This window comes from Cherax quadricarinatus, chromosome 100 (genome assembly GCF_038502225.1).
Source record: "Cherax quadricarinatus isolate ZL_2023a chromosome 100, ASM3850222v1, whole genome shotgun sequence".
Classification (NCBI taxonomy): domain Eukaryota; kingdom Metazoa; phylum Arthropoda; class Malacostraca; order Decapoda; family Parastacidae; genus Cherax; species Cherax quadricarinatus.
The window spans coordinates 450,386-467,401 of record NC_091391.1 but is presented as its reverse complement, the minus strand read 5'-3'; the positions used below and the strand labels follow the sequence as shown (position 1 = coordinate 467,401).

The following is a 17,016-nucleotide window of genomic DNA, read 5'->3' as shown; positions in this document are numbered from 1 at the left end:
AACTATGATGTCAGTGTCCTTTTGTCAAGACAGACTGAATGTGCTGCTGCTTCTGTGTACAGGAGGGCCCTGTTCATACAGTAGGTTAGGTTGAGAGCTACTGTAGGGCCCTGCTTATATAGCAGTTTAGGGTCTGGGCTACTGTAGGGCTCTGCTTATACATGAGGTTAGGTTCCGAGTTACTGTAGGACCCCACTGGAAATAAGTCGCTCTGATTTTTTGGGGGGTTATGCTAGGTTCTCTACACATACACTGCTATGTATGATCTATGTAACTGTATTTGTGTATACCTGAATAAACTTACTTATGTAGGGCCCTGCTTATACAGCAGGTTACGTTCCAGGCTACTGTTGTAAAGTGAAAGACTTTTCACTTTTCAAATGCATATAAAAGCGTGATAACGTGTTTAGACTATCATATATTAAGTAATAGAGCTAGGCCTACGAAGTGCATGTACATTACAGTAAGTCCTCGCTTAACGTCATCGATAGGTTCTCGGAAACTGCTACTTTAAGTGAAACAAAGTAATGAAACCATAGGCTAATTGATATAAACATCAAGGATGCAGAGTGCACCTTTAGCACTAATTGCAACAGGGTTAAATCAAGGAAGAAATATTTACGAAGTGAAAATTGTAAGGAGCACTTCCTATCGCCAGGCAGTTGAAAAACGAATGTGAAAACTCCACACAGACAGTGGCCCCGGCTGGGAATCAATTTTTTCTCATCGTTATAACAAAATGATGTTGAATGAAATGGCATAAAGTGAGGACTTACTGCATATACATTACTTACATTAAAATATCTTCATACTTAGCTTATAGCAAGTGTTGAATACATTTATTGTAACAAGTCTGAATAAATGAAGAATGGTTATAACTGAAAACTGCTGCATTAGTGAAACACTTGCCATCTCCCACTAAAGCAAGGTGATCCAAAAAAGAAACACTTTCACCATCATTCACTTTATCACTCTCTTGCCAGAGGCATGCCAGTATTACAGTTCAGATGCTCCTCCAAACTGCCAATATCTCCACCCCTGCCTTCAGAGTGCAGGCACTGTACTACAGGACTCAAGTCCAGTTAACCTGTTCTTCTGAATACATTCACAAAATGTCACCTTGCTCACACTCCTCCAGCTCATCAAATCCTTAAAACCATTTGCAGGAAAATGCTAAACACACTGGGGATCATACAGAATTTTTTTGCATGATGAGTCAGTCATGTCCACAATGGTAGCTGTCTCAAGCAGTTGTGGCTTCACCTGGCTGTGGTTCCTCTCCCATCCTCCTGATATCTAGCATAAAACTTGTTAGTCACTGATATACTGGGGCATCATTTTGTAACTTATCATCCCAGCAATTATTCGAAGCTTCACGATTGCCAGTTGCTAGAATATTTGGTCATTTCACTGTATACAGAAAGATACACATCTATATGGTTTTGAGGGATATTTTTTTGTTTACTATCCATAGATTTTAATATAATATACCAGCAGTGAAATTTGGAGGCATATATACTGTGTGTAGTTTCACTATCAAACTGTTCTGGCATGAAGAGGTTAGTTAAGTGTAAACTTTATTGTGAAATATAGAAGATTTCCAGTACATCGTAACTAACATTGCATTAAAATTATTATAATTAATTTTTCTCATAACCCAAAGGCTGAGGACTCCGTGAAACAAGAAGGAAAGGACGTCATTGTTCAGCTGACACCGCCGCCACCTGAGACGGACTACGGACAGAGTAATCCTGAGGATTCTGACATGTATACTACAAGGAGTTAATGTATTTTATATGGAATTTATCTACTCATTCAATTGACTTACTTAATTCAGAACCTCAATAAGATGTAAAATACATTGGAAATATACTCAGTAGTTCCCTGTATGCTTGAAGTGTACAATATACACCATGTATTCACAAGCATGTGATGGAGTACGCAGGAGAGAGAAAATTATTTGAACCTTTCCCAGTAAATCTAAATTTGTTCATACTGAAGATTGTACCTTGTAGATGAGGTTTATACTGGTCAAGACGTCTGTGTAATTTGTAGAGAAGTTAACGGCTATACTAAAAGTAATTCTGATTCCTTAGCATCATGAAAATATGTTAAGTATTACTGTACATATCATAGTTTTTGAGTGAGGTTCCTTGAGGCCAGTGATGGGCTCTTGATCCAAGGAATTGAAACCTGTTTGCCTCCTATTTCCCAGAACTGTAAATTGTAAGAAATTTCTAAGGCCTTTGATAGTATAGTTCTTACAATTATCTGTTAAAAATTATATGAAAATAAAGTCTGGGTTACTTTGTATTTGCACAATACATTATAATTGATATGATTTATATATTTTCATTTCCATGGGGATTGTAATTTAGTATATACCATACCTGACCCTTGTGGGTTTAGTGCTTAGTTTTGATTGTAGTAAAAATAACATACCACTGCAGTTGTACCCCGAGTTTCAAACTTTCTTCGTTCCAGAAGACTGTTCAAGTGCCGTTACCGAACGAATTTGTTCCCATAAGGAATAATGTAAATTAGTATTATTATTTATTATTAAAGATTCGCCGGTATTCTCCTGGCCCGGGCAGTTAGATTCGTCCATTTCAAACCCCCCAAAAATGCACTTATAAAAGCACTTATATAATTGGTTGAGTTCAAAACTCAGGGTGCCACTGTACTTATTTTTAAATTACATAATTTAATTTAGGTTCATTTTTTGTTAAAAGGAATATTTTACTTGAAAGAGCATACAAGTGATAAGTTCTGGAAAACGTATATAATTGTATCATAGGTTTTTCCAGGATCAAGGTAGAATTATTATTATTAAGGGGGTTTGGAAAAAATGCAGCTCGGGAAAAATGTATGTTTATTGGTAATTTTAAAACATTGCTAAACGTGTTGGCCATTAAGGTTTTCACACAAGTGTACATGACAACTCTTGTTATTAAACACTTGTTTTAATGCCTCTCTTGATCTGTTTACACTGAAGATTGACCTGTATCTCTTCCAGTGTTTAAGGATGAGGACTCACTCTCAATATGACCCTCACCCTCTTTTTTGTAATATGACCCCCCTCTCCCCCTCATTCATTCTTCTGCTTAATTGTTGAAACAAAAAACTGACTTATAATAATACATATAAGAGTTCTTCATAAGCTGCATTTCTAAAGCATTAAACTTATACCGTTACAGCACATGGGGAATGGTAGGCGGTCAGGTTTGATCCAAGGAAAGGGAGGAGGATTTCTTTAATCAAAAGTCCCTCATTAACATAAAAGAACCGTCCCTCTCCCCCCTAGAGAGGCAGGTTAGTATTAGTTTTTTCTAGAAGACTGAAGGGTGCTAAAGAAAGATTTGGCTTCTGTTAATTTTTATTTACATATTCATAGGCGAGATGTCAACATGTGGTACAAAGACACCGCAGTGAAGTTTTCATTGGTCAACAGTTCACCCATGAGTTAACGTGTTAAAAAGTACATAACAGAGTTAAATAAAGCTTGAACAGGTAATCTAGGGCAGGTCATCAGGTGTACACATGCTTAGTAGTGCATGACAGAAGACTTGGCCTGTGCTGGGTTTCCTCTGTTGCAAGATAAGTGCACTGTTGGAGTTGCCAATATTTTGCTTTATGGTGTTAATTTGGTTATAGACGACTCTAAGCACATTTAATCTTGGTCACTTTCTTGAACTAATAACTTGACTGTCCCATACCATTATGTGGGAGTGGGTGTAATACTCTTATACACAAACATTAAAGTTATCCATTCTACAGGTGTATGGGAAGACTTCTAGCAGTTTCTCCAGTGTATACTGTGAACTCCATTATTAGGTCTTGTGTAATGTGGAGGTCCTGTGATGTGTCTAATGGTGACCACAACAATACTGATGTGGTAATACAATATTTATATTTGTTCAGTGTTTCAGTTTCTTGCACTGAAGTGTAAGATGTCCACTTCTTGTTGGCAGTGAAAGATCACATGATGTAGGAATTTGAAGCTGGAGGTGTTTTCTATATAATCTTGCTCTCTTTTAAGTCTTCACTGAAAATTCTAAGTGTCTGCAAGAAAAAAAGCCTTTTTTGGTTTTCATTCATGGTGTTAGTAGCATTGTCATCTTAGTAGGTTTGTAGTTTATAGTCCACTTTATTAAGTGCCCTTGCCGATGAGTTGTACATCCAAGGAAGGCAGTATGTTAACTTTTCAAGGTGAATTGTATATAAGGCTACCTGGTTAAGCTATTCTTTGAAATAGTTATGACACTACTCTGGATGTACAGCTCACTAGAGAAAAGCATTTATTAAAGTGTACTGTATACCACAAACTTATTAATAAGATAACTTCTACTCTCACCCTGACCTTAACACCAAGAGAGAGGAGCTGCTGTTTCTTTAAAGGCTCTGAATCTGCAGTGAAAACTTAAGGTTAACCAAACTTGCATAAAAAACACCTACAATCTAATATTCCATCATCACGTGATCTTTCATGGCAAACTAAGTAGGCACGACACACCTCAACACCAGGAAACAAAACAAAGTTGAATAAATATATACATGTACATACGTACCTGCAACACAGTAAACCCTATATTATGCAAATCAAAAAGGAATGTTACAGTGGTTAGCACCAAAACCATTAGAAATATTACAAGAACCTTCACTCTACACTGGACCCAAGAAAGCCAGTATCCACAGCATACACTAGGAAACTGCTAAAAGCCTTCTCGTACACCTGTAGCATGGATAACATCAACGCTTGTGTACAACAGTATAATTCCCACTCCCACATAATACTAGTATGGGTCAGAGCCAGGCTATGGCAAGATTAATGTGTTTGGAATCATAAAATTTTTGCTTGTTTAGCAACTCCCAACGCATCATTCATCTTGCAAGAGAGGAAACCCAGCATGCGTATACCTGATGACCTGTCCATTGTGCTTTATGAAGTTCACTCATGGGTGAAATGTTGACAATGAAGACTTCACTACATTGTCTCGGTACTATAAATTTCTTGCCACAAATTCGAAACTAAATCATTGTGTACATATTTCTTGTAATAATAATTTTATATAATCCATAGTGTTTTATATACCTATAAGTAGGGCTCTTGATCCAGAGAATTGGAGCTATCTTTCACTTCCTTGGATCAAACCTGATTGCCTTGCATTTCCTCAATAATGTAACACTAATCTGGGGAAGCACTAAACCAGTAGGGAGGATCATATGATATGAGGAATGAAGGTTATTTGATCCAAGGAAGGTGAGGAGAGTCCCTAGCCAAATTCAAATATTTATTTCTTTGCATAATATAAAAAAATTTTAATTTGGCTAGGAATTCTTAATCGAAGGAAGTGGACCTATGCTCCCTCTCCTTGGATCAAATGATTATCTTCATTCTTAGTGTCATATGACCTCCCCTACTGGTTTAGTGCTTCCCCTGATAATAATATTAATGAACTGGTAAACCAGCATGAAAGACCATTCAAGGTCTTGTACATAAAATATTATATTTTTTTCTTTATCAAAGTAATGCCTCGTGTAAATAATAAAAGATATTTCAACTAAGAAAAGTGTTTTATGACTCACAGGGGTTTGTGAATATATATAATTATTATAAATGAAAGATATCAGAGCTGCATGACCCTTGTCAGCTCATTTTCCATTATATATTATAATCAGATATAGTAAACCCGCAGATGTTATAAAATAAGATAGTCAGTCAAGAACTGGTCTAAAAACAGTACTGGTCGTAAAAAACAAAAAAAACTATTTTTGTTAAAACCTACAAAGTAGCATAAATACACAAGAAATAATAGGGCTTAACCCATGAGCCATACAACACTATAATTGGAACAATGCACATAGAAGAGAGGAGCTTATGATGACGTTTGTCTGACTTGGACAAGTCATAATAAGAGTTACTAGTAGTGGGGAAGGTAGTAAGGAGTCATATAAGAAAGAGGAGCACTTCAAGGGAACTAGGTGCCTACAGAGGGGGAGGAACAAATATATAAGGCAGAAGAAAGACAACCCAAAGGAGGAATCCGGTTAAATCATGAGTTTTCTAAAGTTTGGAGCATTTTACAATGTAGTGGGAAAGGAAGGCATCTACAGAGATGAAGCCAGGACTAAGATTCATACAAGGAAAATTGTGTATTAGGGAGGATTCAACCAGATGGTAACTGTTAAAGTTGGAAGTAGGGAAGACAGTTTTACCAGAAGACCAGTCAATAGGATGGCTGTGATCTCTGAAGCGACAGGAAAGAGCACTGTTAATGTCGGCAAGCCTAACATTACTTTTGTGCTCCTTAAGTCTGGAGAAACTGGCCTATCTCTCAAAGTATTGAAGAGGAACAAGAAATAGAATACACAACGGGAGGAGCAGTATGAACAAGAGTGTTAGTCTGGTGGAAAATAAGTTTGATGTCTAAGGAACAGAGCGAGTTGTTGAGATTAGAAACACCGGGAGGACAGAAGTGTCTGGGAGAGAAGAAATTACATTTAGCACATGGGAAGGGTAGCCAAGATGGGAAAATGAATTATGAAGACTGGAAATTTCTGATTGAAGAAACTCAGGATCACAAATGCAGAGAAAGAGGGAGATAAGAATACTTTTCTTGACAGACGAAGCATGATAAGAAAAGTAGCAAATGTACATGCCACTATACACAGGCAAAACCTGTATCTGAGCAGTGGACATCAAGGAATTAGATTCCCTTTAAACATAATGGAAGGGGTCAAGATTATTAAGAGCATAAACAAATTGTTAGAAGAGACTAGACTCATGAGGCCACAGAGCAAAGATGTCATCTACATAGCGGATCCAGAGTGAAGGGCGCACATCGATAGTAGGAAGAAGAACAGTCTCGAAGTATTCCATGTAAAGATTAGCAAGGAGAGCCCATAGCAACACTGAAGGTTTGAGAATAATATTTCCCTTTGAAGGAAAAGGAATCAGAGTCCACATAGAGATGAATAAGATCAAGAAAGCCTTCTAAGAACATCATCAAGAGGGACTAAGCATCTTACAGGTCGGGAGAGAGCGAACCCGTTCAATGAAGTCTTGAGTGACGGAGGTGGGCAGGAGAAAAAGTACCAAGAAAGGGAGTGAGGGTTCTGGCCAGCCGAGAATAAGAGACAGAACCTCTAGAGGATATCAGGTTTATGACTTTTGGGGAGGACAGAGTTGTTAGTTTCTTGATGCGAGTTATTTGTGTATCCTTGGATCAGAGACCGTCACTGGCATCAAGGAACCTCCCATGAGGAGTAGCTTGGATCTGAAAACTTTTTTTTATATCAGGGTCCTTTTCTGAGACATCATCATTCTCGCCTGATGAAGAAACCAAATTCTGTACTTAAATAACATGATTTTCACCCATTGAAAAAATGGGTAAATATCAATGCTATTTATTTTAGAAGAATAGCAATGGAATCATAAAATAAGAGAGACAGGTCAACATCCAGGAGAGTGGAACCTCAGTACTCGAACAATTCTGTATTCAAGTGTTTTGTTCGGTAAAAAATAGCTCAGTAGGCAACCGTTTGCTCGGCACTCTACCAAATAAACACAACCAGTCAGAACTTCGCTATAAACTATTTCATGTTTCTTGACTATTTTTTTTATGTCTCTAAATAAGTAACCATGGGGCCTATGAAGATTAGTGATAACAACCAACCAAAAAGAAAATTGGTTGGGGGAAATTCGTTTGGCACTCAAACAGCCTCCTGGAACAAGTTAAGCTCAGGCACCAAGGTTCCACTGTATACAAGCCTCCATACACAGGCAGTTTTTAGTTATATATGAAAGTCCTTACAGACCTCACCTGTCAAAGGAAATTTCCTGATGCTAGCAAGGGACTCTTGATCTAAGAAATTTGACAACCTCCTCCTCCCTGTACTGAACATGTCTGCCTCTTGTTCTCCCAGACACTGTATAATTCTTACAAGTTTACCTGGAGAGGGCTTCAGGGGTCAATACCCCTGCGGCTCGGTCTGTTTAGCACTCTTTTACTCCCACATGAATATAAAAATACTATAGACCACAGCCAATTGCAACAGTGTGGTCTATGACAATAGAAAAGACCATAATCCCAAACTGAGGTCAATTTGAATACGAAATTCATAGTACAAGTTGCTAGAGAAATCTGTCCCTTCAAGTATACAGTAATACATATAATGGGGGACTGTAAACATCCTCACCCCTCTGAAGAAGGGAGGGGGTTATTGCATTATAATAATGAGGCAGAAATATAAGGTCAAACTTCACTATGAAATCATACAAACTTAACCAACAAGTCAAAATTTCCATATGCAACATTTAAAGATAAGGATAATATAAATATGTAGATGAGGAATTATAATTTCACATCAGTAACATCCCCAAACCAAATTGCAATATGCTTCAATTCAGAGGATCATTTGAACTATAATGCCTGCACACTTCTGGCAAGATAGCTACTGAATGAATGATGGTGAATTCAGTGTGTTTCCATTTTTGGGTCACCTTATCATGGTGGAGTCTTACAAAAATTATACAAACTTCTTGCCAGAAATATGTATGATTATGTAATACAAAATACCCTTTCACTGTAATTTAATCTGCATAAAGTACAATATCAATTGGCACATCCGTTTCTTCTGTTGGAATTTCAGGAAGAATTTGTTCATTGAATGCTAATGCAATTGTAGTGGGAGCAAGTGACAGCGAAGCTCTGTATTTAGTAAGATAGGTGTCATAATAGCCTCGACCTCTTCCCAGTCTGGAAATAGATATAAATCAAATCAAAGTTTATTCTCTATAAGGATTACAATGCAGGGTTTACAGATTTTGGTTATTGTGTGGTTTACATGTAGTAAAATAATAATTACAGAGGGGGCCACTAGAACACCTAGCATGGCTAGGCATTTCGGGCAAACTCAGATTAATTCTTAACCCTAAATTATAACAAATTGTGGAGTAAATTGACTAAATACTAGTTTGTGAGTTTAGCAATGTGAATGCTTTTGTTTTGGCACAATACATACTTTCTATATTGGAGTATCATCACAGGCAAACTTATGACTAGTTTGGAATCATTATTTTAAGATTAGGATACGTATTTCTGTGCTTATAGTCAAATGGGTGAGTGAGTGTAAATGTGGACCACCAGATGGTTTTTATGTAGTTAGTTGATGGGGTGTATCAAGGAGATAAGATGTTTTGCAGGTGATGAATGTGTCTGCTGTTCTAGAGTTTTCAGGTAGGGTGTTCCAGACATACTGTTCCAAGAGTTACCTGGTACACCTACAATTATATGATGAGAATTACTTGCTAACCAGTGCATGAGAGTTATTTACAAAATGTCAAGCAGTAAAGAAAGTGTATAATCAAAACACAAATTAGAAAGTTCCGTAATTGAGAGTTCAACTGAATAAGTCAAATTTAATCTAAAAAATAAAAATGAAATCCACTTGTAAATTTGATGAGGAAACATATGGCATGCAGATTATAATTAACAATTCTTCTTTCAACACACCGGCCATATCCCACCAAGGCAGGGTGGCCCAAAAAGAAAAACAGAAGTTTCTCTTTTTAAATTTAGTAACTTATACAGGAGAAGGGGTTACTAGGCCCTTGCTCCCGGCATTTTAGTCGCCTCTTACAACACACATGGCTTACGGAGGAAGATTTCTGTTCCACTTCCCCATGGAGATAAGAGGAAATAAACAAGAACTAGAGAGAAAATAGCAGAAATCCCAGAGGGACGTGTGTGTATATATATGCTTGTACATGTATGTGTAGTGTGACCTAAGTAGAAGTAGCAAGACGTACCTGAAATCTTGCATGTTTATGAGACAAAAAAGGGCACCAGTAATCCTACCATCATGTAAAACAATTACAGGCTTTCGTTTTACACTCACCTGGCAGGACAGTAGTATCTCCCTGGGCGGTTGCTGTCTACCAACCTACTACCTACGAATTAACAATTCTATATAATAATAAAATTAGTATTTAAAGCTAAAACAACAATACTTACTAATAATACAGCATTAATAAACTAAAAACTGTATTTAGCTTAAAAAATTTTAACTACATACTAGGTTTACTTATGATTTGAGAAGAGGTAACATTGTGTGGGAAATAATTCAAGACATGAATTTAAGAGAAGCTATAATTACAAGTAAAGGTCAGCAATAACTAATCTGGCAAAAAATTCTGCTAGCATAAGTAATGCACCCATTTTATGAGGCGCCTATTGGGTGCAGTTAACTATCAGATCACTACACGAGTCTCTTAAGGAATTTAATTCTCCCAATGATACCGGTTTAGTGATGGTGGACCTGTACTCTAATTCACCATTTCTTTGAAAAGATGTTGAATCCAGCAATCTGCTACTCTTAAAGAGGTGCTGGGTCCTCCCCACATACATGGCACCTCTTCAGCATTCCACATTTTCGTTGGCTTTCAACAGAACCATTGTTCATTATGTTACACCAGCAGGTGGAACATAATGAACAATGGTTCAATTTGAAGCCATTGAAAAGAGGTGCTGTAAATGAAGACCCAGGACTACACTGTATTACAAAATATCAGAAACACTGCCAGAACAAGTGATGAAGTGTATTAAGAAGGAAACTGGATATATAACTCTGCCGTGTACCAGATCAACCAGGAAGTGATGGATATGTGGGTCACCAGCAGTAACAACCTGGTTGATCAAGCAAGCACCAGACAAACCTGGCGTAGGACCAGATTGAGTAGGAAAACTCTTGAAACCCTTCAAATGCAAAGGCAAACTTTTTTTCCTCTATTCAATATGACTGATTTTTTTTTTTTTAAACATTGGCCATTTCCCACCAAGGCAGGGTGACCCAAAAAAGAAGAAACACCTTCATCATCACTCACTCCGTCACTGTTTTGCCAGAGGTGTGCCGATACCGCAAGAAATATGTAAACGAGCCTAATTATAACACTGCACCATAAAATGGCTTTACAGACAACAGCATCACCTATGGCCTTGTTTAGTAAAGGCTAATCCAGGGATGAGGATAAGATCAAGACCACCCGAAGCAAGGGCAGTTTCACACAGTTCATCCAGTAGCGGTTGTTTAATCTTCCACTTCGTTACAGGCAAAGACTGGTATTCCTGCCAGGTGTGGAGACGCACCATGTCCATGTGGTTCGAGTTACTGTTATATCTGAGGGAAGAATAATATATAAGTGCATTATTATTATTATAATCAAAAAGAAGCGCTAAGCCACAAGGACTATACAGATTATATAAGTGCAAATAATACACTAAAGGCCTCATGTAGCAAGACAAATCTGTCTCACATAATTGAAGAATAGATTTGGATTTGTACCTGGAGTTTACCTGGAGAGAGTTCTGGGGGTCAACGCCCCCGCGGCCCGGTCTGAGACCAGGCCTCCTGGTGGATCAGAGCCTGATCAACCAGGCTGTTGCTGCTGGCTGCACGCAAACCAACATACGAGCCACAGCCCGGCTGATCCGGAACTGACTGCATATGTCTGCATATGTTTGAATTCATGTATGTACATATGTATAACTGTATATATGCTTCGCACTTCCCCTTCAAGGGAAAGTGCCAAACCTGTAGGGACTGTATAGTGACGTATGAAATGAGAGGAATCAGATTCAATCCTAAGGAGGCCATGTGCAGTGTGTTGGGTCAAGTACAGTGGACCTTCGGTTTACGATATTATTTCATTCCAAAAGTATGTTCAGGTGCCAGTACTGACCGAATTTGTTCCCATAAGGAATATTGTGAATTAGATTAGTCCATTTCAGACCCCCAAACATACACATACAAATGCACTTACATAATTGGTCGCATTAGGAGCTGATCGTAAACCGGGGGTCCACTGTACTTGTTATTTTTCATGAGGGAACTATTATTGACCTGGTATATGGAACAGTACTGACATGGGTATACAACAGTACTGACATGGGTATACAACAGCACTAACCTGGGTATATAACAAGTCTTGCCAGTATCCAGCGCCTGACGTAATATCGGTTCAGTTTCAACTTCATCTTTCATACTCAGAAATATTGATAATCTCTGACTTTTCTTATATACTTCATGTTGCAATATTTTCTGTTGCACGATCAATGATTGTCTTGATCTCTCTGCAATGTTCATAGAGTTCAGTTTAGCTTGAACTTCCTTGCGTAGGGTAGCTTTAGCAGTCTTCATGATGTTCATCTTGTTCTTCAAGGTGTTCACCTGCTACATCTTATTAACAAAAATCTGGGTTAAATTGGTGACTGTCAGCCAGGAATATTAAGATTATAATAGCAAAAAATGTGAACTTTGAGCAATAGAGGGTGTTAACAGGCATTCAAATTTTACGTTATATTGATCCCAACTTCCTGATGTTTAATATACTAAGAACATAAGAAAGGAACACTACAACAGGCCTGCAGCTCCAAGTCTCCTACTGGCTCAAGCCAATGCCACAACCTAGTCAGGTCAGGTCACATTCACCTAAGGAAGGAGAACAGTACAAGGTATACGGTCCTGAGCTGACATCAATGACATACTACTATATAGAAAGTCCCTTGTTATACTGAGCATTTCCCGCAAATTAGGTCACTTTTGTCCCAGGATGTGACCCACACCAGTCCACTAACACCCAGGATGCCACCCACACCAGTCCACTAACACCCAGGATGCCACCCACACCAGTCCACTAACACCCATGATGCCACCCACACCAGTCCACTAACACCCAGGACGTGACCCACACCAGTCCACTAACACCCAGGATGTGACCCACACCAGTCCACTAACACCCAGGATGTGACCCACACCAGTCCACTAACACCCAGGATGTGACCCACACCAGTCCACTAACACCCAGGATGTGACCCACACCAATCCACTAACACCCAGGATGTGACCCACACCAGTCCCCTAACACCCAGGACGTGACCCACACCAGTCCACTAACACCCAGGATGTGACCCACACCAGTCCACTAACACCCAGGATGTGACCCACACCAGTCCCCTAACACCCAGGATGTGACCCACACCAGTCCCCTAACACCCAGGATGTGACCCACACCAGTCCCCTAACACCCAGGATGTGACCCACACCAGTCCCCTAACACCCAGGATGCCACCCACACCAGTCCACTAACACCCAGGATGCCACCCACACCAGTCCACTAACACCCAGGATGCGACCCACACCAGTCAACTAACACCCAGGATGCGACCCACACCAGTCCACTAACACCCAGGATGCCATCCACACTAGTCCACTAACACCCAGGATGCCACCCACACCAGTCGACTAACACCCAGGATGCGACCCACACCAGTCCACTAACACCCAGGATGCCTCCCACACCAGTCGACTAACACCCAGGATGCGACCCACACCAGTCAACTAACACCCAGGATGCGACCCACACCAGTCCACTAACACCCAGGATGCCATCCACACCAGTCCACTAACACCCAGGATGCCACCCACACCAGTCCACTAACACCCAGGATGCCATCCACACCAGTCGACTAACACCCAGGATGCGACCCACACCAGTCCACTAACACCCAGGATGCCTCCCACACCAGTCGACTAACACCCAGGATGCGACCCACACCAGTCCACTAACACCCAGGATGCCACCCACACCAGTCCACTAACACCCAGGATGCAACCCACACCAGTCCACTAACACCCAGGATGCAACCCACATCAGTCCACTAACACCCAGGATGTGACCCACACCAGTCCACTAACACCCAGGATGCCACCCACACCAGTCCACTAACACCCAGGATGCAACCCACACCAGTCCACTAACACCCAGGATGCAACCCACACCAGTCCACTAACACCCAGGATGCCACCCACATCAGTCCACTAACACCCAGGATGCCACCCACACCAGTCCACTAACACCCAGGATGCAACCCACACCAGTCCACTAACACCCAGGATGCCACCCACACCAGGTACCTACTTACTGTTAGGTGAACACAGACAACAGGTGTAAAGAAACACGACCAATGTTTCTACCCTCCCTGGAAATCGAACCAGGACTTCGCCGTGTTGTTTAACCACCAGGCGACGGAGTTAATTACATCAGGTGAACTTCTTGTCTAACTTACACCACAATAAGAAGTTCATCTCACTTGAGTCAACAATATTCTTTCATTTTTGAGTCAATAACAAGGGTTTTTTTTTTTTTATTATCCTGAGTCAACAACAACAGTGTTTAAACTGAGTCACACTTACACTCACTCACTCATTTGACCATAAACAGAAATATTAATCTCAATCTTAAAATAATGAATCCTGTGATACTCCAATACTGAAACTATGTACTGTGCCAAAACAAAAGCATTCACACTGCTAAACTCACAAAATAGTATTTAGTCACTTAGCCATAATACCAACTTACCTCATAATTTGTAATATTTTACAATTAAGAATAAAACTAAGTCTGCCCGAAATGCCTAGCCATGCTAAGCGTTCTAGTGGTACACTCTGTAATCACTATTTTACTACATGTAAACAACACAATAACCAAATTTCTGTAAACTCAGCATTGTAATCCTTATAGAGAATAAACTTTGAATTGAATTGAATTGAATTATTATAATCAAGGGGGAAGCGCTAAACCCGGAGGATTATACAGCGCCTGGGGGGGGGGGATGTGGAAGGCATTCAGGCTTAATTCGGGGAACTGGAGCACAGATCCAATTCCCTAAATCAAGAGCCCCTCACCAACATCAAGGAACCTTCCTTGAGGGGAACTGAGTCAACAACAACAGTAACAAAACCTACAAGAGTTACAGACTAGTGTTTCCCTACTTGACCACATCTGGACCAACACCATATACCCTTTAAAATCAGGCATAATTACAGACCACAGACCACTACCCTACTTTCCTCATAACAACTCTTGGTAAATTACCCCAAGACACTACTAAAGTCACCTTCAGACTTCACAATGAGGCAGCCATTAATAACTTCACAACAGCAGTAACAAACATTGACTGGCACACTGAGCTAGAAATCTATACAGATATTGACGAATGTTTTAATAATTTTCTAAAAAAGACCCAATACCTCTATAACAAGCACTGCCCTAAAAAACTAAACAGATGACAGCTAAGAGACTGAACAGTCCCTGGCTAACACCCAGCATTCTCAAATCCATAAATACAAAACACCGATATGAAAAACAGTACAGAATGGGTCACATAACCAGAGACCAAACAAAACGTTACTCGTCAATCCTAACCAGCCTGATAAGAATGTCAAAAAAATTGTATTATGAGAACAGATTATCCAACTTACGAGGTGATATAAAAAAGACCTGGAAGACCCTATCAGAAATTCTGGGAACAAAAAAGATATCACGAAATAGCGAAATAAAATTAGAAAAATCAGATGAACCCCAACTCCCACCAACAGAAACATAAATGTTAAACCTAAAACCCAATCTAACTTTATTATTTTTTAAATACACTACCTAACAGAATACTCCATACGATTGAATGTACAACAATGCATGCAACCATATGACCTGTCTTTGTAATACTCATTTGTGCTTTATAGTAATCTGTTTGCATTAATGTTTTATCACTGATTTCATCATTGCTTAGTTAATCTTAAGTTAATTTTAAGCCAGCCCGTAATGCTATGCATATAAGTGGCTTTGGCATGCTGCTCTTACCTGTATTTTTTTTGTACCTCTGTATGTGTGCTCAAATTGTTAATAAATAAATAAATAAATAAATAAATAACAGTGTTTAAACTGAGTCAACAATAACAGGTCTTTTAGCGAATTAACAATAGCAGGTTCTTTCCCTGGATTAACATTATAATAATTAAGGGGGAAGCGCTAAACCCAAAGGATTATACAGCGCCTGAGGGGGGGGGATGTGGAAGGCATTCAGGCTTAATTCAGGGAACTGGAGCACAGATCCAATTCCCTAAATCAAGAGCCCCTTCATTAAGGTTTTTTTTTTAGACCTACAAGCATTATCATTCTAATCATGGGGGGAGCACTAAACCCATAGGATTATGCAGCGCCTGTGGAAGGTATTCAGGCTTAATTCAGGGAACTGGAGCACAGATCCCATTCCCTAGATCAAGATTATAATCAAAAAACGCAAAACCACAAGGGCTATACAGCCCCTAGATCAAGAGCCTCTCACGAGCACTAAACCCATAGGATTATGCAGCACCTGTGGAAGGTATTCAGGCTTAATTCAGGGAACTAGAGCACAGATCCCATTCCCTAGATCAAGATTATAATAAAAAAGCGCAAAACCACAAGGGCTATACAGCCCCTAGATCAAGAGCCTCTCACCAGCATCAAGGAATCTAATTTTGAGGAGTCCTAGAAGCAGCAAGAGGTTGATGAGTACATTATTGTTAACCAAAATTACATACATCTGCAGTGTGTTACTACCTTATTCTATATCATAATTAAACAGCAGGAACAAAAGCTAATTATATGATGAAATGTAACTCAGGGACACAGTTGTTAGTTAACATGAGCCAAAGAGATGTCAGGAAGTCATTATTATGAGAAAGAAGCGCTAAACCACAAGGGTTATACATCATCAGGAAGTATTTCTTCAGTCTCAGAGTCAACCTTTCAAGGGTGAAGGGCTCTTGATATAGGGAATTGGATCTGTGCTCCAAAATAAGCCTGGATACCTTCCATTTCCCTCCCACAGGTGCCATGTAATCCTACGGGTTTAGTGTTCCATTGCAATAATAATTGTCTCAGGATGAAAAAGTAGTGGAGGAAGGCTAAGAGAGCATCTAGCAAACAAAAGTCGAGACCTGGAGCTAGAGACTAACACTTGACCCCTGTAGCCATATACTTGGGAGAATAAGACGTTGACATTCCTCAGCCTGAGTAAGGCAGTGCGGATATCGTTAATTCCAGTTGAGTTCATCAGCTACGGCAGCTTGACGGGAATCATTGTAGCCGAGTGAGGATTCTCTCTCAGGATTGTTAAATTAACACACGTGCAA

At 39.6% G+C, this 17,016-nt stretch overlaps 2 protein-coding genes across 9 annotated transcripts; one reads left to right on the top strand and one right to left on the bottom strand.

Annotated features, from left to right (window-relative positions):
* Positions 1-1,661: 1,661 nt before the first annotated feature.
* On the top strand, positions 1,662-5,075 carry LOC138851096 (MICOS complex subunit MIC27-like; the record flags this gene model as incomplete). Its single annotated transcript, XM_070079541.1, is given in 1 exon segment — positions 1,662-5,075. A coding segment is annotated over 1 exon segment (125 nt), but the record flags the coding sequence as incomplete, so codon positions are not given.
* Mthfs (methenyltetrahydrofolate synthetase) lies at positions 2,856-15,219 on the bottom strand. 8 transcript variants are annotated; one of them, XM_070079546.1, is made up of 4 exons: positions 15,091-15,219; positions 11,969-12,237; positions 10,990-11,178; positions 2,856-8,759 (listed from the first exon to the last, which is right to left on the bottom strand). In XM_070079546.1, the coding sequence occupies exons 2-4, from the start codon at positions 12,205-12,207 to the stop codon at positions 8,594-8,596; spliced, it is 594 nt and encodes a 197-aa protein (XP_069935647.1). In that variant the 5' UTR covers positions 12,208-12,237; positions 15,091-15,219; the 3' UTR covers positions 2,856-8,593. The 8 variants fall into 8 exon arrangements, with proteins under 8 accessions (XP_069935647.1, XP_069935645.1, XP_069935650.1 ...); XM_070079544.1 differs by lacking the exon at positions 15,091-15,219 and adding an exon at positions 14,958-15,040; XM_070079549.1 differs by lacking the exon at positions 15,091-15,219 and adding an exon at positions 14,420-14,488.
* Positions 15,220-17,016: the final 1,797 nt, after the last annotated feature.

Coding starts and splice junctions, on each gene's coding strand:
- Mthfs (XM_070079546.1), bottom strand. CDS start 12,207: ATGAACATCATGAAGACTGCTAAAGCTACCCTACGCAAGGAAGTTCAA. Junction 11,179..11,968: donor AAGACTTGTTATATACCCAG/GTTAGTGCTGTT, acceptor TTCTTCCCTCAG/ATATAACAGTAACTCGAACC. Junction 8,760..10,989: donor TTTACTAAACAAGGCCATAG/GTGATGCTGTTG, acceptor ATCTATTTCCAG/ACTGGGAAGAGGTCGAGGCT.